General features: G+C 45.5%; 2 protein-coding genes across 6 annotated transcripts in view; one reads left to right on the plus strand and one right to left on the minus strand.

Moving 5' to 3' along the window:
• The window catches only part of wdfy4 (WDFY family member 4), a 41042-nt gene extending 18571 nt beyond the window's left edge, over positions 1-22471 (plus strand). For all 4 annotated transcript variants that reach the window (XM_076018632.1, XM_076018633.1, XM_076018635.1 and 1 more), the window contains 29 exons: positions 73-196; positions 344-495; positions 673-911; positions 1021-1115; positions 1597-1788; positions 1890-1999; positions 5090-5167; positions 5284-5475; positions 5562-5622; positions 5736-5953; positions 8084-8232; positions 8748-8862; positions 9036-9121; positions 9222-9288; positions 13337-13375; positions 13509-13628; positions 13721-13844; positions 13929-14038; positions 15106-15256; positions 15990-16081; positions 17196-17405; positions 17481-17601; positions 18972-19129; positions 19937-20095; positions 20349-20528; positions 20685-20867; positions 21167-21254; positions 21924-22053; positions 22203-22471. In XM_076018632.1, coding sequence (XP_075874747.1) covers positions 73-196; positions 344-495; positions 673-911; positions 1021-1115; positions 1597-1788; positions 1890-1999; positions 5090-5167; positions 5284-5475; positions 5562-5622; positions 5736-5953; positions 8084-8232; positions 8748-8862; positions 9036-9121; positions 9222-9288; positions 13337-13375; positions 13509-13628; positions 13721-13844; positions 13929-14038; positions 15106-15256; positions 15990-16081; positions 17196-17405; positions 17481-17601; positions 18972-19129; positions 19937-20095; positions 20349-20528; positions 20685-20867; positions 21167-21254; positions 21924-22053; positions 22203-22266 — 3807 coding nt within the window. In that variant the 3' untranslated portion in view covers positions 22267-22471. The remainder of the gene's footprint in view (positions 1-72; positions 197-343; positions 496-672; positions 912-1020; positions 1116-1596; positions 1789-1889; positions 2000-5089; positions 5168-5283; positions 5476-5561; positions 5623-5735; positions 5954-8083; positions 8233-8747; positions 8863-9035; positions 9122-9221; positions 9289-13336; positions 13376-13508; positions 13629-13720; positions 13845-13928; positions 14039-15105; positions 15257-15989; positions 16082-17195; positions 17406-17480; positions 17602-18971; positions 19130-19936; positions 20096-20348; positions 20529-20684; positions 20868-21166; positions 21255-21923; positions 22054-22202) is intronic.
• lrrc18a (leucine rich repeat containing 18a) lies at positions 9422-13236 on the minus strand. Of its 2 annotated transcripts, XM_076018638.1 has the most exons (3): positions 13152-13236; positions 12382-12500; positions 9422-10660 (listed from the first exon to the last, which is right to left on the minus strand). In XM_076018638.1, exon 3 carries the CDS (start codon positions 10654-10656, stop codon positions 9874-9876), a length of 783 nt encoding a protein of 260 aa, XP_075874753.1. In that variant the 5' UTR covers positions 10657-10660; positions 12382-12500; positions 13152-13236; the 3' UTR covers positions 9422-9873. The 2 variants fall into 2 exon arrangements, with proteins under 2 accessions (XP_075874753.1, XP_075874755.1); XM_076018640.1 differs by lacking the exons at positions 12382-12500; positions 13152-13236 and adding an exon at positions 12170-12232.
• Positions 22472-24377: the final 1906 nt, after the last annotated feature.

Raw genomic sequence — 24377 nt, forward strand, 5'->3', positions numbered from 1 at the left:
AATAGGACCAGCACTCATTAAAATGCCCATGTTTTATTATTTTAATCATTTGAAACTGTTTCTGTCTCCCAGTTTTCCCCTGATGGTGCAAGGCCGGGGCAGAGACAGAGTTTCCACACTGAGCTGCTCGAGTTCGTCATGGACATCATCCACATACTCAGCGAAGATGAGCAAAACACTCACCTCACTTCACAGGGTAAAGCAAACGAAACAACAAACAGAGCATTTCTTCTTCGAAGCTCAAACTCTTCCCATCCCGCCTATTGCGTTAAAAAAAATAGAAAAACCACAACACCAAACACATGGGTTCTGCCCTTTGATTTATTTTCTTTTTATTGCCCAGACTGTCAGGGTGACAGGCCTGAGGGGCAGATGGGCACGGTGATGGAGAATATGGTGTTCTTCACTACGACGCTGCTGCAAAAACTTTACAGCGGAACATTCCGGGGAGACAATGAAAACCTGCTCAACTTTCTGGCAGATCAGATCGGGACGGTGAGAGAAGCGACCGATCGAAATTTGTTTTTGCCATGAACGCGCAGTGAAAACTTCAAAACTTCAATCATTTATAGACCAAATGAAAATCATGTTTTCACTCTTTTTTTTTTTTATAGGCGATGCTTTAAGTGAGTGTACTGTATGTGTACTAACAGACACACTGCTCCTGTCTAGACTGTCGAGAAAGGCCTGAGCCACAAAGAGAAGACCCTGTCGGCCCTCTACTCGTGCACCAACAAAGTCCTGCTCTATTTCCTGTCTCAACCGCGAAATTCCCAGGAAGAGAAGGAGACCGTCGTCAGGGCGTTACGGGCCTTCATAGACCGCTGGGATGTTGTCATGGCAACCTACAATTCCAACATGAACTTCGTTACCTGCCTCCTCCACTGTCTGTTACTGATACGATCAGGCAGGTAATGGCTTGTCCAAACCTAGTATGCATGCGTATACACACATCGATTGTACATATCCAAAACACTGTGACACACAGATTTTTTTCTTTTCTTTTTTTTTTTTTTGCAGCTACCCTGAAGGTTTTGGATTTGCCGCACAAAAAATACACAATTCCCAAAGCAAACATTCTGCACAGCTCAGCAACGGAGCAGACAATATCAAAGGTATGAAAGTGGCAGGTTTCATTCAAGTGTTCCAACAATTTACACCATTTTGAGAGCAGGTTGAATATCACACCTGTTTTTTTTTAGCATTTATTAAAATGCAAAAAAAAAATGTGAATAAATAGAAATAAAATATCTGAAAATCGAACATTTATTTATTGAAAAAAATACATAGGAAAATATTTGAGAATAAAAACTTTACTTAAGAAAAAAAATCACTTGTTTGAAGTGTGAAAAATAACTTTGAGAAGTAAAAAAAAAACAGTAGAACTGCACTTGATAGTTGTGTTGTTCATCTCTTTAAAAAAAAAAAAAAAACTCACCACATTAGTGCAGACAAAAAGTCTTGTTTATTTATCTTCTAATCATCTCAGGTATTGGCTGATGCTGAAACTGTTTCAATAAATTGCCATAAAACGTCATCCTCTACTTTTTCATATTCATCCTTCTGGCCTGATGTGTCATTTATTTATTTATTCAGATGACGGAGAGCTGGTGTCCTTAGCGGAGTCCTGCTGGTTGAAGGTCATGACAGAGCGGCAGCGCACGCTCGAAGAAAACTACAAGATGGAGATCTCGGCGAGCCACAAGGCAGACAAGGGCCCCGTCAGGATGAGGGACGTCAGCCCTCTGTGGGAGGAGATGGCCAGCAAAACCTGGCTGCTGTACTCAGGTCAGCCCAGCGTAGCTGCTCATAGAACCATGAAGGAAATGGAACAGACAAAAAAATGACAAAAAAAAATTCAACATTTTTTTTTTGTTGTGTTTTCTCAGAGTCTCAGAAGAAGAGGGCAGCCAGCGGCTCTCAGAGTAAGCTGGATTTGATCAGCAGCGTCGTCCGCTCAGCGCTGGGGAGACATGGGAAACAGTCGGGCACCGTCGAGGTGACTACACCCCCACTGCTGTGTTGAGCCCGGTAGAAGTGAAGCTGTCCCAACCAAATTCCACATTTTACAAAATCAGCTACAGTCTCAGTGGAGTTGTTTATCCCCCCCTGTGATATTGGTCATTTGGTTGTATGACGGCCATAGAATCAGTCTGCAGTATTTAAAGGAAGTTTATCTCTTATCAAATCCAACATTATTGCAGGTCTTTAGAATTGTCTGGGACCTCCTGGAAGAAGTGGGAAGATTTCAGTTGTTGCCTTTTTAAACATCTTATGGTGACATACACACCATGATAATAATAGAACAGAATAGAAACGAAATAGTAAGTGAACTAGCCAATACTGGAATGCAACAACATCAATGTCAATGAGGCCACAGTGCGACTTTACTGCATTGCTTCAAAAAGAGACAACCAAAGTAAAAGGCAAACAAACTAAAATGTTTCCACGCTTCAGATAAATACAAGTCAGTCTCACAAACTTTGTCTCTTATGAAGGTTGACGCCACTCATGTGAGGCCAAAACTAGTTCCCACTTCCCTCCTCCCTGCTTTATTGCGCCTGACAAATCTGCTCTTTGTTTTGCCCGGATGACCTTTTTGTCAGAAAGCATCACACCGTCCACGATGTCGCTTAAAAAAAAAAAAAAAAACCTGTCGCCTCGGCACCGCCGACGGGACACCTCGCAGACCCGGGTGTCACCTTCTCCCCTGCATCCCGTACCAGAGTCACCGCTGTGTTTGTTCCGTGGGCCGTCCAGCCCTGTGGGGGTGTTTGATTATTTCTTTAAATGGATTTGGACGATCACAGCTGATTGCCCCTGAGTGGGCAGAGTAATTGATATCTGTTCGGCCCATCCGCGGGAACGCTCGCGCGCTCGGGCGCTTTCGCCGTTTTTGCCGCTGAAGGTTAAAGACGCGTTTATTGTTGTTTTTCCTCCCCGAAAAACACGTGGCTCACATCATTAGTTCCCCCACAAGGCTTAAGACGCGGAGGCCATCTGGAGCGGGGAGTGGGGACATATTACTCAGGCACACAGGCATGAAATTGCAGCGTCTGTGTGTCTGCCTCGTCCCCACAAAGTGCGCGTCTGTGTGCGTGCGTGCGTGCGTGCGTCCGCCCGCGCTCTTGTTTGTGAGCGGCCCCCGCGCTGACAGAAATCGGGTCGGCAATTATAGTGGTACCAATCTGATGAAAACATTATTCATTTGATGTTATTCTTTATCGTATCAGTCTCTGACAGGCTATCAGGGAGGGTGATGAATTGTTTTCTCGTCCGAGAGGCGGAGAGGAAGAGAGGAAGAGGGAGGGAGGCTCCTTGCTTTTCGGAGCTGCCGTCCGTAATACAGGCGCGCGGCGAGATCAAGCGGTGGTCAGTTTGAGCTCATTTTTCACTCATCCTCACGAGGAGACAAGTGAGTCATTAATTAATTTCCGGATCATCAACTTATGACCTTTTTGAATTGGTGAGTCGTGAGCTTGCGGGGAGTCACTTTCCAGCCTTTGGATCTACACAAATGCAGAGCAGAGTTTCTGAGTTCTTTTTTTTTTGGTCATTATTATTTATTTACTCACTGTAGGTAATGAATGAGCCGACGGCGTCTGATAGGCAGCCGCTGTGTCGTCAGCCGAGCTCTAGCGCAGCCCTTCTGGAGATTTATTTCATCAACGAATGCAGCTTCCATAATCATATCTGTGTCCTCATATTAGAAAGATAATTAACAGCACTAATGATCACGTTAAGTTCATTACACATTCACTGCCAGCCCAGAATGAAGTTGACATTATGTTGCCTTATCATCAAAGGTGGCGCAATGTTGGGAAGTCATTAAAATGGAAATGAGTGTGATGTTATGATGTTAATTGCAGAGGGAAGAGATGAGTTATGTATTTAATGCAGCTTTTAAAAAGCCAATGAGGTTCCTATCTGCTAAATGGGGTAATTAATGCTATATATTACTTATGTTTGTCCAAATGAAGGAATGAAATTAGGGAGGGCGATGACGCCGACTTGCTGTTTATCTGTCACAGCACGGCTCTGGCTTGCAAACTTCATTATTACTCCCTTTTTTTGGCCTGTAATTTTTCTATAATCTCCCCTCAAATTACTCCTTCATTTCTCTGCCCGCACACTTTCTCATTTGGGGAGGCAGTCAGTCATTCGGAGAAACACTTTTCTTCCTCCGGAGAGCTTGTCAAAGTTTGTCATCAACTTTTTTTTACGCGGATTCATTCCGGAATTGTGTTGAAATGTCTGCGTCTCTTTTGCGTCAGTGAGACGGTTTTCTTTCTTTTTCTTTTTTTTTTATACACTCACAATCCATTTGTGCATTCGTTTTAAATTGGTATTGTTTTTTTTGTTTGTTTGTTTGTTTGTTTTTTTTTACCACAAAAACGCAGAATTAGCTTCTGTAAATAAGACTCGAAATAAAGAGATACTGCATGTTCATTGAGTCAGTTAAACGGCCTTCCTGGGTCAGCTATGAGGATGGACACATGTTGTTTCACTAGTCTCTCAGCGAACGCCGCTGTGATGATGGGCTTAATGAAGCAGTTAACAGTCAGAATATGATCCCAGTGTGTCTGCTGAACATGCGCATCCTGCAGCGTCTGTGCGCCTGTTTTCACGTCTTTCCTTTTTTATTTTCCTCTCCTCTTTTAATCGACACACACGCGCCGACTCCCCGTCAATAAACACGTGCACACACACACACACACACACACACACACACACACACGCACACACACACACAACACTCTCACCTCGCCCTTGACTGTGGCGTAGTGCGGTGATATTAATGTTTATGTTAATTAGATCATACCAACAAATGATTACATTTCCAGTCAGGGTTATTGTGCCGATTGTAGCCACTAGCTCATTCTGCCCATGTGAATGCAATTTATAACAGACGTAATTGTGTAAATGTGGCGTAATTGCATGTAGGAACAACAATATCGTTCTGAATATACAGCACGGGGCGCGCCAACATGATGCGTTTAAAATATGAGAGTGGAGCTGTAGGGGGGGTGATTGTGGCCCCGGTCTCTTTTTCATTTGTAACCTCCAGGTTGCTCTTGTGTCTTTGCAGGAGTTTTTGTCCTACATGGAGTCACATCGACAGAGAGGCCACAGCATGTTTGAAAACATGAGAAGAAAGCACCTGCAGGTTGGTCCACATAATATTGTCAATGTTTAAAAGTTTCATCCTATTTTTCTTAAAGTATTTGCGATAATGTGGTGTTTTTTTGTGCTATTTTTTTCCACTTTCTCCACACGCCACAGCTACACGTCACCGATTGTGAGAAAGTGAGCTCCGAGTGGTTGAAAATAGAAGCCGAGCTGCTGAGGGAGAGAGCCGTGTTCGGGCCGGGCCCTGGTGTGCTGCTGAGCCGCGGATGGGTTCAAGATGCTGTCGAAGGACCCAACCGGACAAGGTCGCGCATCCGCAGAAAGGCGCGGAGAAGATCCAAACGGGTACAACCACAAAAAAAACAACCATTTATCTTTAGGTCCACTGTGTCCCACTGATCCTTAAATGGTGTCGCACCCCATCACGACAGGTGCAAGGAATGTTGTGTTTGAGGAGCAGCATGTCGGACGAAAGCAAAACTGACAACGCAGGTAGAAAAGACTGGGAAAATACCATGATAGTGTTTCTTTTTTTCTTTACAGATAAAAGTGTTGCTACTAACCCTGTAAAAAAAAAATATATATATATATATGTATCCTCACAGAGCCCAAAATCCTGTGTGAGGTTGGCACCGAGGCTAAAGAGGACCAGGAGGGCGGAGGACAGGACTGTGAGCATCTGACCTTCTTCCCAGCCCTGAATGAGACACAGCCCGCCGCCGCTGAGGGTTCGACTAGCCTCTGCACGCCCAACTCCTGCTCCAGGATGGAAGACTGCCCCGACATCCGCATCATACTGCAGGAGCTGCACCCGGGAGAGAAGGTACTGACTGGAGGAGGTACTGGCTGCTCTGCGGCGCAGGAGGGCGTGTCCGTACGGCCGGCGAGAAGGAAGGAAAAAAAAAACCCAACATGCCTGAACGCTAGCGCCACTCCTCACCCCGTTAATATTCACAATCATAATTATCTGATGTAGACTCAGGGATTCCAATAGCCCAGCGCTGCTATCTGGATTTCATCTTTCCTCATTAGTGTAACGTTTTAATGTGGAGGCCCAGCCCGGCTCTCCTCATTCTGCCAGCCAGCGCCGAACACGCGGCACACGTTGAAGGGGACTCTCCTCGCCCCGGCAACCAGCCGCGGCATTTAATGTTTCTGACAGAAGTATTAATAAAAACAGTGGGAGGCGATGCAAGCTGTCTTGCATCCGCTTAGCGAGTGTGTGATGTGTGCGAGCGCGTCCTGTTGTCTTGCCGCGGTTCGGGCGCACAGAGTCCTGCTGAGCTTCCTGTCAGACGAACACAGTCATTAGCCCTGAAAAATGCACACGAGCACGCAGACTAACACACAAAGGGAGACCCGCTCATAATTAGCTTGCCAGCGCCAATAGTGTGATTATGACAGTAATGTGTATGGGGAGAAATCAATGGTCTGACATTAGGCTCTCAGTCAATAAAAGTCCTCCTTTTCTCCCCTTCTCCCCCATCATCGGCTAAATCGCCCACAGACTGATAACACGTATCTGTCCAGAGCGCAGTGAGCAGATAAGAAAACAAGTTTATTGTTTTGTACTTAATCTTTGATAACAATAAATCTAACTAATTTTTTGTTTTTCTCTTTTCTGAAATCTAGTCATTGTTATAGACACAAGGCCTGGTGCCAGTTTGTGGAAACATGCTGGCAGTTTTGATTGTGGAATTGGACCTAATGTTTGCTTTAAAAAAAAAAAAAAATCTTGATATTAGAGATTTTAGAGACATTGTCGTCAATGACTAAAAACATGACTTAAGCAAAAGTGTAAAAACGACAACAACAACAACAACCATTAATTGGACCCATTTTGGATCTTTAATATTTTCCAGTAAAGCTGCTTTGCACAATTAATATTAATTATCTTTAACTAAAAAAATAAAAATAAAAAAACAAGAATAAAATCCTCCACAAATCTCCAAAAAATAGTCGAGGGTGCTCTTTATTGCCTCCTACAAAAACAAAGGCGGGGGCCAGACATTTTTAGAGTGCGGAACTGAAACTCGTCCGTGGGGGATGTCACAGACCAGGCAGATGTTTCAGTTCCCTTTCTGACCTCACAAATTGTGGTGTTTCAGAGCTGCGTGTTTTAGCGCACGCTTTCCAAAGAGGAGCAAGAAGGAATAATAATATACTTTTCTCATTACACTGGAGTTTGCAAAAAGGGCAAATAGAGGCACACAGTTTTCTCAAAAAAACAAACAAACAAACAAACAAATGTGAGACCTTTAATGCGATATTTCAGTGTGAAATTTTTTGTCAAGTACAAATTTTCCATCGTGTCCTGTTTTAAAGTGTCGAGGCAGACACCAGGTTCTGATCACTTAGCAGGTTTCCTATTGTTTGCGTGGCAGTGATTAATTCTCCTAATAATGGCCGGGCCAGGACTCAGCCAGGCTGCAAAGAGCCGGTGACTCTGTGTCTGAGGGTTGCCAGTCTGATTTGATTAGTATAAATTGTGAGTGGCCTGCGGGCACGCTGAGGCCCCATATGTGTTTTTTTGTTTTTTGTTTTAGGTGCTGTGTCCCAGGGGGACTTGCAGAGGGGCCTTAGCCGAGACAGCCAGGTGCACGGGCTTGCTGTGAAATGAGGGGAGACAATAGAATTAGCCGCACATTAGCTCTGCGCAGTTAGCGTTAGCTAAAGCCACAGCCCGGGAAGAGCGCGCACATCCAGTCGCGAGGCTTAGAAAAGGGGGCCGGTCCAACTCCTCCCCATCAATCAGCTTCGATAATGAAGTGTTCAAGTGTGTCTTTTTAATAATGATTAAAATATGTGATTAAAATGATCAATCACGTTAAGGCCCTGGAGTGCTGGCGTCGCTGGCGTGTCACGTCCCGTGAGACGATGCGCCGATGTGGACTCTCACATGACGGCTCGGTACGTCTCACCCACCCTCGCCTCGCTCGTCTTGTCCCCGCAGGTGAAGGCCAAGATGTGCGTGGTGATCGTGAGCGGCGTCAAAGTGACCGAGGCCGTGCTGCTGTTCAGCGCCGACAGCCTGCTGCTGTGCGAGGGCTTCACTCTCAGCCCCCTTGGGGATGTCTGCTGCAGGAAACACCACCCGAGCAGGTGCGGTTGCAATGCCACACACTAGCCCAGTGGTGACCCAGAGTGGGAGGCACTCCCCCTAGTGGAGGCTTAGCACGGGCTAAACGGAGGCCTGAATAATAGTCCCCCCAAAAATGTATATATATATATAAAAAAAAAATATATATATATCTTGAAAACTACTAAGTCTACATAAATGAAATGACATTGAACAGTTTAGGTGTTGAACATCAGAACATCATAAGTTTATTATGGCACTGATTTAATAATTGTTCAATATGTGCACCGCCTGTGCCGTGTCACAACTGGGTGACTGTGAGCGAGCATATTCCATTTCTATTTTCTTATTTTTTTAAGCTGTTTTATCCACAGAGAAATTTTTAAGAGCAATGAAAAAAGATGGAATACTAATGTAAATTAGTAATAAAAAAACAAATTTAATAGTTTATAAAAATAAATGTATGTGCAGTTTGAAAGCGAAAAAGAAAATAAATCTGTTTTGTTCAATAAGTTCATTTTTCTAACATTTTTGACAGTGTCAGGGACTCCGATATTTCCACCATGCTGAGCAATGAGCTGCCACCAGCCAGGTGCAGGCGCTGGCTCTACGAGGACATCAAGGAGGCCCGCTTTGTGCGTTTTCTTTTGGAGGTTGGATGATCCAGTTACTCACCTCAGCACAACCAATATATTGTTTGATTCATCTTTGTCTCCTAGATCAGTTTTCTTCCACAGTGCAGATATTATAGTCTATTGACAGTTTAGTTAAAGACAAAAAGCATCTTTCGACCTGTGAAATTTCATTGCCTCTCATCTACTTTCAGGAAAATGCCATCGAGGTGTTCATGAAGAACGGCCAGTCAGTCTTCCTGGTGTTCCTGAACAAGGATCATGTCTTTGCCTACAAGAGGTGCAACACTTACACCATGTGTGAGATATAGTGTCAAATGTGTCAATCTTGCTATGATTTCTAACCCTTAGAGACTTGTTTTTTTTTCATCCTTGTGCAGGTTGTGCATGGTCGTGTCGGCTCTGAAAGGCAGAGGCGTCGCCGAGGTTATTGCAAACGCCAGGCAAGTGTCCACAGCTGCTTATGTTTGCCCAAAAGAAATTAATTATAGACTTAATTGTGTAGTTAAATTAATATGAAAAATCCACAAAAATAGATTTCTGATGTGCTTTGGAAACATTAATTTTTAAAGGCCCCGAATTGCATCTATTTACAGAGCTTTATTTTTCAACCTGGACTCTACTGCTGCAGCCTCACCTGAGTAATTACTCAACATAGATCTCTAGAAAGCAGTATGTTTCTGCAGAATATTCTGCAAAAGAAAACCCAACTAACTTCCTGCTGCAAGTGAAGCTTTGTTTTACCTTTCACATGTTGGAAGGGGACAGCAACAAGGCAGTTTTAGAGGCTGGAACAAACACTGAGACTGGAGCTCTGCTGTTAACCTGGGAGAGGTTTCAGTGAGGTATCGCCGCCCTTTGTGATGTCACAATGAGCTAATTTCCAATGTGTGTTTCAGCACGCATTTTCTGAACTCTCTGGGGTTCTTTTCTTCTCAGGCCAGACACATGGCGTTAGAAAGGAGATTTGTACTTTACGGGCCCTTTAAAGCGGCTTGTAAAGTGCAGGTCAAGACCAGCGCAGCTGTCGCTTCACTCCTCTTCCGACTGTCTCACTCTCCACTCATCTTGATTGACTTTAGCCACTGAGTTTGGCACCATCAGTCCCAAATAAGTCCTAATCTTTTTGCTGTCTATCATGCTGTATCCTTTGGCGATGCGTGGGAGGCTCTGCATCTTGTCTTTACATCTCTTGAGGCACCTCTTGCACAGAATGCTCTCATGAACCAGGCACAGCTGCTCTCCCGGCTCTTGCTCTTCGCTCTCCTCCTTAGGCTCCGAGAACGGATTCCGCATCACATTTACGATACTGAGGTTGCCGAGGGCTGTCAAAAAGGCCGGCTCCTCCGTGAAGAGGTTATCAAAGATTAACAAGTCCTCCAGGTTTTCTAGAGCCTGCATGGTGGGCGGCAGGGCATCCAGCTTGTTCATCCCCAGGTTGAGACTTATCAGGTTGGTGAGAGAACCCAAGGTGGGGGGGATACCCGCGGAGGTCAGGCGGTTGTACGAGAGGTCGAGGTAGGTCAGTTGCGCCAGCTTGCCGATGGACTCGGGCAGGTCCTCCAGCATGTTGCCGCGCAGGTCCAGCGACTTTAGCGCCGACAAGTCCCCGAAGTTGGGCGGTAGCTTCTGGATCTGGTTGCGGCTGAGGTCCATCTCGTCCACGTTGGTCATTTTCAAGAGGCATTTTGGAAAGACGATTATTCCCATGTGGCTCAGGGTGAGTCGGCGCTGACCCTCCAGGGTCATGCGTACGGCGGCCTTGGCCTGCTTTGGGGTTATCTTTGTCCCCTTGGCCTCCTTCTTTTTGGGCATGGCGCTGAAACACACACGCGGGTGGAGAATCACAAACAGCTTAAGGTTCCACTTTGAGCTTCACTATCATCCGCCCCGAGAGGCTTATATAATCTAAACCACCACTCAGTACTATGGCAAATAAATGTGTTCTGTACAGTGATGTCCGATAGTGACTTTTTTACCGATGTCCGATATCCCGATATTGTCCCAACTCCTAATTTACGATACCGATATCAACAGATACCGATGCATCCGGTCGTGGAATCAACACATTATGGTTAATTTGTATTGTGTCTATGTCCCGCTGGATGCAGAGATAATGATAAATCTAACATCTTTAAGGTTTTCCGAATAAAAATAAACATTCTGGTCAAAATAACAATCGTCAGTTACGAGCAAGCTAATTTGTTAGCAGCTAGCCACCACTGAAACCACTCTGCTGAAACACGCACGTCACTTGCTGTTATGCTTCGATGCAGTTTGATGAAATCATTAAGCATAGTAGAGACGAATAAAGCATTATAAATGAAGTATTGTTATTGACTTTTTTAGTTATACCAGAAGGAATTCATTCTTTGGCATGACTACTAAATTCGGGAGAAATTTTTAAAAAGTCATATTTTCATAATCTTTTTTCCCCGATACCGATATTTTCTAATATTCATTTTGAATGCCTTTATCGGCCGATAATATTGGACTTCCCTAGTTTTGTATGTTCCTGTGTGTGTGTGTGTGTGTGTGTGTGTGTGTGTGTGTGTGTGTGTGTGTGTGTGTGTGTGTGTGTGTGAATGGGTGATGTGATTTATCCAGATACGAGGGTCTGTGTACGGCCTGAGGCAGGAGGGGATGCACGCTCTTTGAGGTATGAGAGCCTCAGTGTGTTTCATCCCGACTCTGTATGTGTGTGTGTGTGTGTGTGTGTGTGTGTGTGTGTATGCTTGTGCGTGTGCGTGTCACAGAGTTATGTCTGCAGCGGAGCATCCCTCGCCCAGCGTTGCCCATGGGGGTATTTAAGAGCATGACTCTCTAATTAAGGCTAATGCCGGGGAAAAATAGGAGTGAGGCGACACCGGCAAATACAGGAAAAACAAATGAGTGCCGATGCTCGCTCACCGTTGGGCTGATTGAGCCGCGTGCGCGCGCGTGTCCAAGCGACGCCTTTTGCTCTGCCGCTGCAGACGCGCACGCAAGGTAGCAAAAGTCAAATCAGGACTTTGATAAATGATAGCAAGGGAGTGGGTGAGAGTGTGACACGTTGCTCTTCTACCCTCCCTGTCTCAAAAAAAGCAGGGCGCGTGTGTGAGTGTGTGTGTGTGCGTGCGTGCGCACGTTCGTGCGTGTGTTTGTGTATCGTGTTACACCCCAAGGCCCTCTCTCGCCTCATTCATCATCCTCAGGAAAAGATAGGTTATCCACCGGTGCTTGTTCTTATTATAACCTCCTATAGAAAAACTATTGCATGAAATTACGGCCCGCAATTAGATAACGCGCGCCGGGCCAAATGCAATGATTGATTTTCGCGTGGTCTTACAAAAATAATTTGGTCAAGAGTCATTGGACGAGACGGTGGGGAGGAGTTATTGATGTTGGAGGCTGAATCTCTTCAGGTCGGTCATTAAAAAAAACAAACAAGGAAATATAAACCTATTGACCGTACACATCCTCCCTTCAGCCCTCACTTGCTCAGGTATGTTCTTGTGAAGAGGTTTTCTTTCTCTCTTAAAAATGAGACCATGTACTCACCCGATGTTTTTCCCTGTCCTTCCTCAAATTAATCAAGTGCTGAGATTGTCTGAGGCTTTCAGGAACATACCAACGGCGTCAGCTCCAGTGAACTGAAGTTCCAGCTTCCAGCCTTTCACCTTAAAATGGAAGAAAAACGCTTACGGCAACAAAAATACTCAGGGGTTAAACGTATTGTTTGTCCAAAATGATTGAGTTTGCCTGGTTAAAGTTACTCGGCAGCGAGAACAAGAGAGAGCACTCGACATTCCCCCGGTCAACAGGGAAAGTCAGGGTTTCTCTTGTTTAACAGTGTTACTTAGCAACTGTGGTGCCTGGCTCCAGGACTTTATTGTTACTGGCCACAGAGGGAAAAGAGATTTCGGGAGCAGTTTAATGCTTTCCAAATTTAGATTAAATGAGATGGGAAAACCATTCTGACAGCGAAAAACACTCATTACACGTTTAGCCGTGTTTGTCATTTAGAATAAAACCTGGATGTTTCGGTCAGCCCGACACATGTTCTCGGCAAATTGGTGGGTATTTTTGATGAGAGGGTTTGTGAAAGAGCAGCCCCGCGATTTACCGCTATGCAAATGACATGTTGGGGCAGAACAAACTGTTGTTTGTCTCGGGGGTTTGTGGCAAAAAAAAAGAAAAAAAGCAGCGTCAGTGTCATCAAAACAAAAATGAAAGAAGCCAGCAGCTGACAGTGAAGAGCCATTTCAAAGCTGCAGCACAGAGCTGTACTTCATGCGCTATAATCGCTGCTAATTTCTCACGCTACGTACCTCAATCCCATGACTTCCCCTCTCTAACAATTGGAGAGTGTCAGTCACTCAGCTCCACTCTGCTGATCTGTGACTCTCCAACACTGGTAACCAGGCAACAGAGTCACCATGAAAGACCTTGTGCCTTTGAGGTTGATTAAAGGAATTCTTAATTTCCTGTTTTTCTTCCTTTATTTTCCAGGAAGACCACCGTGGCTGAAAAGGCAGCGCTCACCAAATGGCAGGTAATCCAAAATAAATCACAGACAGCAACACAAAGAAGACTTAATATATATATTAATAAATCAACTTTACATTGTTTTTAAGGCTGTTTTTGTTTTCAAGCCGTCTCCTGTGTCTCTCTTGTCCATCCACCAGAAAGGGGAAATCAGTAACTTTGAGTACTTGATGCACCTGAACACGCTGGCCGGGAGAACATACAATGACCTGATGCAGTATCCGGTCTTTCCCTGGGTTCTTGCCGACTACCAGTCAGAGGTACAGCATCTGCACGGAACCCGTTATTACTCTGAGAGCACTTCGGGTGCAGTGTGAGCAACTTTGATCCTGTCATTTTCCTCCTGGTCCAGACCCTCGACCTGTCCAACCCTGACACTTTCCGTGACCTGTCTAAGCCAATGGGAGCTCAGACGGAGAAGAGGAGGCAGATGTTCATCCAGAGATACGAAGAAGTTGAGAACACCGAGGGGGAAGGTATTCACTCGCATGTTCAATCTTTCAATTGTATGTACACTTGTGTCCATCCGCTGTTAGTTCAGCATCGCTTCTGCCTTGCAGGGGACTTGGCTGCACGCTGCCACTACTGCACCCACTACTCCTCCGCCATCATCGTCGCCTCCTTCCTGGTCAGGATGGAGCCCTTCTCACACACCTTCCAGACGCTGCAGGTAGGAGTTCACCATGTGATCGTGTGACAGCGAATGATGTGTGAAATCAAGGCAAACTAAACCTGTGATGGCTATTGTCAGTTGTACTAAATTCCTGATTATTAAATAATAATAAAAAAGTTAAAATGACAATTCTGCTCAAAATAATAAGGCTTAGCCTGCATTGCAGTAAAATTAACATTGTTGGAATCTAAATGTTTGCAAAGTGCACAAACAGCACAATGATAAATTAAATGTTGAGGTATTTTATATCTAATTTCCATGCATGCATTCATATACATAAATGCTTAGAAAGCAATTATTTCTATCTAGCGGTACTTAAATTCTTTTTTTTCTTTTTATATTTCTGAACAAATGAATCAAGAACTTTTCTCAGTTTCCCATACAAGCCATTGTGCATCTTGTGATCCAGATGCACTTTGACTTGTTTAATGACTTTTATTTTTGTACATTTTCTCCACTAAATTCTGCTGAAATATGCCTCCATGTAAGTTATTTTCAGCACTCTTGTTTTTAGGAGGAAGAATAGAAAGCAGATTAAAGAAGTTTTCAATATATATGCAAATAATTACAGAAAGATTCTAAAAGAGGCCTGTGCAAACAGCCAATGTAATGAGTTTACGATACAGCATCCAATTGATTGTAATGAAAAGGCATGCATATTTGATAGTCAGAATAAAACAATAAAGATGTTAGTCTGGTGAATTGCACTGCTTTTTGGTCTTCCGAAACACATCACGGGTGTGTGGTAATATCCGTAACCGGATTTACATCTCTAACCAAGTTCGCCAGCATATATGCTATTTTCATTCATTGAGGTAATTGTTTTAGTCTAAATTACATCCTCTCTCATGAGATTCCCATCATAGATTATAGAATTTTGCAGAAAGATGAAAAGCTTCCTTCAGATAGCGGCAAATTTTTCCCGCGCGCTTAACGCAATGGAGGGCTCGAAACTCAGTTTGCTGCAGCAAATCAGGCAGACGGCGTTTACGGGCATGCACTGGTGCAAAGTCTGGCTCCTCCCTCCGCCAGCTCTCACGCTCTGTGCCCCCTCCTGCACGCAGGGCGGCTTTGACATCGCGGAGCGGATGTTCTACAGCGTGAAAAAAGAGTGGGAGTCGTCCTCCAGAGACAACATGGGCGACGTCCGGGAGCTGATCCCGGAGTTCTTCTACCTGCCCGACTTCCTGCTCAACTCCAACCACATCCAGCTGGGTCAGACACACATACTTCCCCCTCTGTGCATTTCTGCGAGTGGCTGGAGGTTCGGATTTCCTATAACCGTGATTGGCATGTGGGGACCTTTGGTGTTACTGTGTGGTGAACTGATACATATGTGTGGATACATTAATACTATGTAATATGTTTTTGTGACATCTGAGCACAGTGCAGTTGCTCCTTAATTAAAAATATAATTATTAAAATACAATATATAATAATAATGAATTATAATAGCTAAGATTTCACTGAACTCTATCTCTTCTACCTTGCCTAACATCATCAAAAGAAAAAGAAAAGAGTTTCAGTGGCTCTGAAAGTTGCTTAAGAGTCCATAGACAGTCATCTTCTTTTTAGTTGTATCAGAACTGCTGCAAACCACAAGTAGCCCAAAGAAGGTGTAAAGGGAAAGCCAATGGGAGACAGTTTAACAACTTTACCAGAGTTGGATCTTCGAATTAATGAAAGGAGAACAAACAGCACTGAAGGCTTCTCTCGGTGGACAACTTGTTTTCGCTTCACTCTGCCGAGAGTTTCTGCCTGATTAAACCGGTAGTAACAAATCCGATTGGTCCACCTGAACGCTTTCTATGGGCTCTTTACCAATGGATATATAGGATCAATGTAAAGGAGGCAGAAATCATTCCGCCAGGAACGCTGCATTATTAAAAAATCAGTATTGTGCAAGTACTGGAGGTAAATATTTCCCCACCTGTGCTCGTCTCTTTAGGCCACATGGAGGACGGCACGGCTCTGGGAGACGTGGAGCTGCCGCCGTGGGCCAAAGGTGACCCGCAGGAGTTCATTAGAATCCACCGAGAGGTTAGTGAACCCTGACCTCACCGGGCCGGTCCATTTTTTCTTTTTTCTTTTGTTTAGTTCTTTTCTTTTTGATCGGCCGGCCACACACACTGACTTCTCCCATTAGACTTAATAACGTTTTCCACAAACAGCTGATGTACGTTGACAGAGGAGGCGCTGTTTGTCCAAACAAGGGTCCCACTGAGTTCGGACAGTTGCTCAGAACCGCTCTGTTTGTCCACTCACAGCGGAGGCGACGGCTCCTATTCACCACACTTGCTGCCGGACGCGTCTAAACGCCTCAAAGCCCGTTTGTCTCGCTGCTGAATCTGCTTCATCATTTTTAGTAAAGACTGTTGACAGACACTGAACGACAGCGTGCCTACTAAGCACTCATTTAGGCTGACACAACACCCTTATTTGTATGTAATGGCGTTACTCCTGCCCAGCCGCTTATGAGATATATACTCTCTATAATTTTGCAGCTCTTTTTTTTCTCTTTGCCTGTGAAGGTTTATTGTTTCCCAGTTTTTTTTTTTTTCTCATTTTGCCTGATTCCCTCAGTGTGACCCTCCTGCTTTCTGTTCCTCGGGCATCCACCATGGTTTATCACTGTGTAATCTACTGCACTACCTATATTGCCCACCATTCTCATAAAATCACTGACTTTAGATGATTGGGTGTTTTTTCTCCCCCGCTTCCATAGACAAATTAACTCGGGACAATATTTCCTTGTTATGATGTGTGTTTTCTGCAGTTTTCTGATATTCTTGTTTGGGTTTGTTAAGATTGTGTGGAGGTGAGAAAAAAAATAACATACACAAGCTGGCCATAATGTGCGTTTCCCCCTTATTAACTCTTCAAACCAATCTTGGGCTAATTCTGCACAAATCATTCTTTAATGTAAAACATAAGACAACTGGTTAGCTGCCCGCTGTTGGGGAGGAAATCGCACTCGGCCTGAGTAATTCAATCGGCCGAGCGTCCTCGTAGAACTTTCTCCCAAACTCACATTAATGTTTTGACTGATGGTGGCCGTCCCACTTTAATAACGCAGATCCCCGCACGCCGCTGTAAGGTGAGCCCTGCAAAGTGCATGTTTAGTAGTTTTGCGGTATTACTTCACTCCCCCCAGGCATTGGAGAGCGACTTTGTGAGCTCCCACCTCCACCTGTGGATCGACCTGATTTTTGGGTACCGCCAGCAAGGCCCCGCCGCCGTGGAGAGCATCAACACTTTCCATCCGTACTTCTACGCTGGGAGGCACCAGAAGAACCTGACGGACCCCGTCATCAAGAGCACGGTGCTAGGATACGTCAGCAACTTCGGCCAAGTGCCCAAGCAGGTGCGGCCGCCGTCCGTAAAATTCTGGACTCGGCCGGGAGTCGTCTAGTTTTCCAATAACCCCTGTGTTCCGCAGCTTTTCACCAAGCCGCACCCTCCCCGCAGCGGCTCCAAGAAAGAGAGCTCGCCACCGTCTCTCCCGGCGCCGTTTTTCTTCAAACTGGACAAACTCAAGACCCCGACGCAGCCATTCAGAGGTACATTAGAATGATAGAGCGGCGCGCACGGCCATATTAAACTTTTGACATTTTGGGGAAAGCAAAATGAAGGACGCAGCCGCCACTGAGCAAAGGGGGAAAGAAAAGAAGTGTCGGGCTGCAGAAGTGATGAGTGAACCTCACTGGTGCTCAAAGAAACGCTTATTAAGCCGCAGACAGACTCCAGGAAGCATTCATTTTTCTCCTTTTTGCTTTATTAGCTAAAATAAGTCCCTTGTCCTCTGCAAGGTTCAGCGCCAGCTGCTGTTAAAGCCATTGCAGTGCGACAAACGTTCTATTCTTTTTCAAGTGTCTTTTTTTCACCACACATCTGTCTTTCACACTTACGATCAAAGCAAACCTTAATAAATGAATTTCCTTCTATCAAATAGGTCGATATTTTCTGCAGAATAGACTCAAGTCTTTGCAATTTGTTTATATGCCTTGTACATCCCTTTATTTATTTATTGCCCTTTTTTTTTTTTTTTTTATTTGTAAACCTGAATATCTCGGTGCCATTTGTTCGGAGCGAGACGAGCCCCAGGTCGCGAGGGGATCGTTGAAACGCAGCGGGTGTTTCCATATATTAATTTACGCTATGGAGGGGTGGAAGCAGCGATCGCTCTCTTCCAGCCTCAATATGGAGATGACTCTTTGGCTGAGCCCTACTTAATAATCTGAATATCCCACAGGCCCACTGAGGGAGAGGAGATGAATCTGTGAATGCTCGGGGAGAGATTCCTGCAAATTACATTTCATATTAAATCTTGGAGTGTCTGATCTGATCAATAAGCAGATAGAGATGAATAGGAGGTGGAACGTGAAGACTAATGCGCGCGCGACTTCTTTTCCGAGGCAGAGCTGCACTATAGGATATAATGATTTCTGCCTCTTCCTGCATGGATAGGTCAATTACAGGCACAATTACAGTCTCCTTCTCTCTCGCTCCCTCATTTTGGTACGCAAACACACACACACACACAATACAAACTCCTGCTGTCCAGGATGCCGGCGCCCCCACAGGACAGAGCTTCGGCTTGTTGTGACCTGGGAATATCTGTTTTAATTGCCCGCTCTTCGAACGGTCAATTTAATGAAATTCTTCCGCAAGTTTTTCTCCGCCACCAAACTCTTTAATGTGATGTTTCTGTGGAACCGTTCCGTCTACTCGGCCGGCCGAGTGCAGTTCAGGTAAACAGGAGACGGAATGAGGTCACTCTTTCTTGTTTAACTCATGAAAACTTTTCACGGCCGTATGTAATATTTTCTTGGAAATTTTAAAGGAACGTTTTTTGTTTTTTTTTTTAACTCTGCGGTCGACAGCGTCCACTTTCGCTGACGCCTCCCAACTTTTTTTTTTTTTTTTGCAGAGCTGCCGAGAGGCCCTGTGGGTCAGATAGTGTGTCTGGAAAAAGAGGTTGTGGTCCTGGAGAAAAACCGTCTCCTGCTGTGGCCTCGGCAGGGCTGCTGCTTCAGCTGGGGCTTCCCTGACAACAGCTGCGCTTTTGCAAACAATGCCGCGGAAAAGGTCTGTATGTACGAACGCGCAGCATCGTTACGTCGGCTGTGTCATTGTGCCGCCAATTTACATAAATCATATCGAGTGAGACAATTGCAAATCCCATGCAGGCCAAACGCTGGCCTGCATGAAGTCTGAGATTTGTTGGGCAGAGAGAATCTGCTTTCTGCGTCAAGTTTCCATGAACTGGATGAACCGCTAAAAAGAAATGCAGTTACGGTATTGGCTCATCAGTTTATCATATATCTCAATAAAATGTAAATATTCTTAACATTTTGAACTGGGTACATATATATATCTTTTTACTTTTATACTGACATTTTCTGCAAGGTGCAATAGTTAGTTTTTTTATTACCACAAGTTTTTTTTATTATTTTCCTTCAATTTTGTGCATTTTTGAGTGCTGATGTTCTAAATCCAGACTCTGGTGGGGCAGCCTTGCACAAATAATTTTGTATATCTCCAGGAAACGGCACATTTAGCTCTTTGTTTACAGTCTCCTGCAAAAACACTTTTTCTTTGTTGGACCTTCCGCATGTTCTCAAGGAATTAGCGGAACGGACATCTGGCTCGGGGTGTTTGTGTTTAGGCAACAGCACCAAAGAACCAAATGTTTGACTTCTCTCATCACTCTGAGCTGTTTATTGACAGGAAAACTGTTAAAATAAAGTTTGTGTAATGTGATGCCGTTAACCCTTTGGTTGTGCCAAACCGCCAGTTAGCGTACAAGAGTGACTCATAGAGCAACTAAAAGTGTTGTTTTTTTTTTAATTACATTTATGGTATAGTAATGTACATGCGGCTGTGTGTCCTCAGCCCTCTGCTGTGTGTGAGAGCCTGTGTGACTGGGGGGAGACGCTGTGCGCCGCCTCTCCCAACCCGACCACCGTCATCACAGCGGGAGCCAGCTCTGTGGTGTGCGTGTGGGACGTGGTGGCCGCCAAGGACAAAGTCACCTGCGTGAAGCTCCGGCAGGTCCGTTTTATTTCCGTCTTATTCTGCGTTCGTAGAAAAGTTCCAGCAAACATTTACAACACGTGAGGAAGCATTTTTACAAAAATTATATATATTTCTTATCTTATATTTCTATGCTTGTTTTAACTTGGACACTTTGCATTGGAGCTGTTGTCGCAACAAAAAACAATTTCTTTCCCCTTAGGATTAATAAAGGAATTCCGATTGTGATTCTGACTCTGACTCTGAACCCTTGACTCTCTCCCCCAACAAGCCGCTGTACGGTCACACGGACGCCGTGACGTGCCTGGCTGTGTCCGAGGTGCACAGCATGATCGTGAGCGGCTCCCGCGACCTCACCTGCATCCTGTGGGACCTGGAGGAGCTGAGCTACATCACCCAGTTGACGGGACACGCGGCCACCATCTCTGCCCTGGCATTCAACGACCTCACCGTGAGCTCCGCCCTCTCGCCGCCACTTCCTTCCTGATTCTCGCCCTCCTGAAGGACTTCATATTGTTGATACATACACAAATCCATTTACGTATCCATTGTTGTAGCTACTTGGGCGTGAACACTATTGCTTTTTTTTTTCCTCCCCGCACCCCAGGGTGAGATTGCGTCGTGCGCAGGCCCCATGCTCTACCTGTGGAACATGAAGGGCCACCTGCTGACGAGCATCGACGCTTCCTGCGGGCCGCAGCCGGACATCCTGTGCGTCCTCTTCACGCAGCGGCACGAGTGGGATCCCAAGAACGTCATCGCCGCCGGCTGTGCCGACGGCGTCATACGGGTGAAGCCTTTTTTATGCATACATGTAGATTATAGGACGGTTTCCGTTTGGGATGAGAGTTTGGAGGTGTTGGTTAATCAGCAGCATTTGGGGTGCAAATCTATCCATGCATGCGTTTCCTTTCCGCAATGCAAACTGGCCTCCACTTGGGTGTGGGCACCCATATCACACACACCCCAAATGGGTATTATTGCATTATTATTACCCTGAGTTCTGAGACGGCGGTGCATATGCGAGTGTGTTTGTCATTACCTTGAATTATGTCTGATTTGGCCACTCATTACGTGTCTCTCACGCAGATATGGAAGACGGAGTACACCAGAACACAATTACCTGGCCCTCCAGAAGAGCCAGTGTCCCCGGGGCAGGATGGAGCAGAGAGGAACGGTAATGTCGCGGGGCGACACGGCGGCGACACTCGCACGCACTCAGGCACCGAGCCCGGAAGAGAGCCTCCGCCGTTTTTGTCGGCTCTTTTCTCAGAGTGAAAACTCACCTCCCGTCTAATCAGATCAATCCTTAAGCGCGCGGTGATTATTTTTAACCGCTCGTCTCCGAATTGGAGAGCGGCGCCGTTTGCAGACGAGAGCTTATAATGCCCGCCCCATCCCTCGCTAGCATGAGGGCTAGCAGGAATTATGTTGTTATAAAGTTATTAAACATAGAGAGGCAGTAAACACTGATGAGTAATTCTGCTGACGTGCGTGCGCTTGTATAATTTAGAAAGCAATAATACCCAGATTCAATTTGGCATACGTTGGTTACAGCCCCGTGTCACCTCATAGGAGTATTATGCTTGGTAAATTACATCGAGACAAGTCTTTATGTAACACGAAAGCGCTTTTTAGCCTCCCCCTCCCCCAGCCTTTTTTTTTTTCATTCCCTTTAACTGCCCCGCCGACCATAAATAAAAACTGCATTTGTGCATATTTAGGTTATTTTGGTGGGGGACCAGTGGGTCAGGGTTACGGACACCTGCCCTGTGATTAAGCAGTGGACGGGGGGTGGGGGGGAGGTCGGTCGGCTGGCTGATGCGTTTTCACAATGTGTCCGCAGGGAGCAGCTCGCTCCAGGTTAAAGGCTGGGAGAGACGCCTGGCGTTATGCAAAGAGCTGAGCAGGAGCCAAAACGGGGCCCAGCGTCGCCTCAAGAAAAGTCCCGCCATCACGGCCTTGGCTGTGTCCAGGTACGGACCCCCCCCCACACATTGCACTATATATTTATTCCTGTAAAATGTATTTGTAAAGTAAAATTCTGCAGGTATTCATCAGCGGCTGTGGGATTTTCCCTCCTTGAAGTTCAACCCTTCACTCAGTCCCATTGTCCTCTGTGCAGGAGTCACGCCACGCTGTTGGCAGGCGATGCCTGGGGCAGAGTGTTTATCTGGACCGCTGACTGACAGGTGGAGGTCATGCATCGCGCCACTCTGGATTTTAGATGTGCTGCATTTTTCATTTGGCAGCGCCGTGTTTGCATTCAGGGAGAACCGTGTTTCAGCGTCGGTACCTTCAGGCCGGTACCGACGCCTGCGTCTTATATGTAGCTATTTAAATAGGTTTGTTTCTTTGTTTAACTGGATTTCAATAAATGTGAAATGAAGTATTCCTTTCATCTTCCTTCATTCACCCACAGTCCAATACTGACATCATGAAAAGGGCTGATGATGTCCCCTCGTTCAAACTGCCCACTGAGAAGCCTCTCGTTCAACAGTGTAGCTTGAGAGACTCTCAGCCCAGCCAGTGTTCCCTGAGAAACACAACTTTATAATTGCGTAGCAAGAGTCTTTCCCTTTTTTTTTTTTTGAACTACAACAGTCAGCCATTATCATAAACAAAATGGCATGTGCACATCAGCGTTTTATGTCGTGGCGCTCGTAGTGTTTTGTTTTGGGGAATGTTTGCGGCGTAAAAAATGATCGGGTCTGTTTGGCCTGTTGTAAATAGTTCACCAAGCTTTCTTTGTTGTTTTGCGCAATGTGTTTTCAATCTGCTCCATAACGTGGCAGCTGCTCCTTCGTTTAATGCCCTGTTATGCTGCACCAGTCTGCTATTTTTTTGTTGTTGTTTTTGTTGTTTTTCTTTTGGTGCCGACCTTTTGTGTCTTAACAAAGACCAGTATCCTCGTTGTGACTCGATCATGTCGAAACTGAACTCTGAAAGAGGAATCCGATGTATTCAAACCCCATTTTCAGATCTTTAACTTTTTCTCCCAAGCTTTGCACATTTAATTATCCCAGAACCTCTTTAGGTTTCCTCTAAACAGCATCATTATCCCTGATTACAGCGTCCTCTTCAAACTGATATGCTGTTACTCCCACATGTTTGTGGCTTAAACTGCTGCTGGAAGTGTTGTCGCTACCCTGGCAGAGGTGTAATGTGACTGTAGCCCAGGCGGTAGAGCGGGTTGTCGGTTCAAATCTCGATCCATCCAAGTCTGTCATTCTGTCCGTGGGCAAGGCACTTAATCCACGTCGCCTCGTACGAATGTGAGTGGATGTTGGCCGGTGGTCGGAGGGGCCGCTTGGTGCAGATTGGCTGCCAAGCTTCCGTTAGTCTGCCCCAGGGCAGCTGTGGCTACACATGTAGCTCACCACCAGTGTGAATGAATAATGGGTTCTGGTTTCCTCATCTGCATGTTTAAGGAGACACTTTCAGCAGTAAAGGATGAACACTAGAGGCACATTTTCCAGTGAAAATGGGAAATTTGCGTGCATGCAAGTAAATCTCTTAAACAGGAACTAAGTTTTACATCAAAACATTGTCATTGGAATGCAGAGCATTGATTTGGAAGCCTTCTCCTTCCGCATGTGACACCCCCTCCCCACCCTGCTCTCTCTCTCTCTCTCTCTCTCTCCCTCTCTCTCTCATGCGCCACTCCCTCGCTGTCATAAAAGAAGGGGTCCCTCTCTTTAACCTTTGTGCGTGTGGCTAATTGTGCTAAGTGGGGTATGGCTTAATAGAGTGGAAAATAGTCCTCATAATTTTCCCATGGAGCGAGCGGTGACCTTCTCTAAAGACAACGGCCATCTCCATTCTCTCTACACGGCTGGTTTTATGATATGAAATGTCAAGCCGTCGGGTTCCTCAGAATAATTAAATCAAATAAATTATTGCACCTCGGCAGAACCATCTTGTAGCCTAACCCAATTATAATGCACTGTAAAGCTAATTATTAACCATGATTACAATTAGCCTAATTTGAATAAATGTAGTCATTAGCGGGTTCATCCTAGCGGCTGAGTCCGAAGCTGTGGGGGCGGGGGGGGGGGATGATGGCCTCTCTGCCTCTTCATCTCTCCCACTCGGCGAGGAAGAGAGGGATGCGGATGGGCACCCTGCTCTTCCTCCACGCACCTCCACCTTCGTCCCATCCATCACACTCTGACCTTCACGGAACGGCCTTCACCCTTGACCTCTGGCTGGGTGCTTGAGCGTTAATGCCTGCTGCCTCCACGCCTCGTGTTTGCTGCCATTTGGATTTTGCTCGATAACAAAGTATCAGCAGTGAGAT

Source organism: Nelusetta ayraudi, unplaced genomic scaffold (assembly GCF_046127955.1).
Source record: "Nelusetta ayraudi isolate G7.1 ecotype Tasmania unplaced genomic scaffold, CSIRO-AGI_Nayr_v1 ptg000008l, whole genome shotgun sequence".
Classification (NCBI taxonomy): domain Eukaryota; kingdom Metazoa; phylum Chordata; class Actinopteri; order Tetraodontiformes; family Monacanthidae; genus Nelusetta; species Nelusetta ayraudi.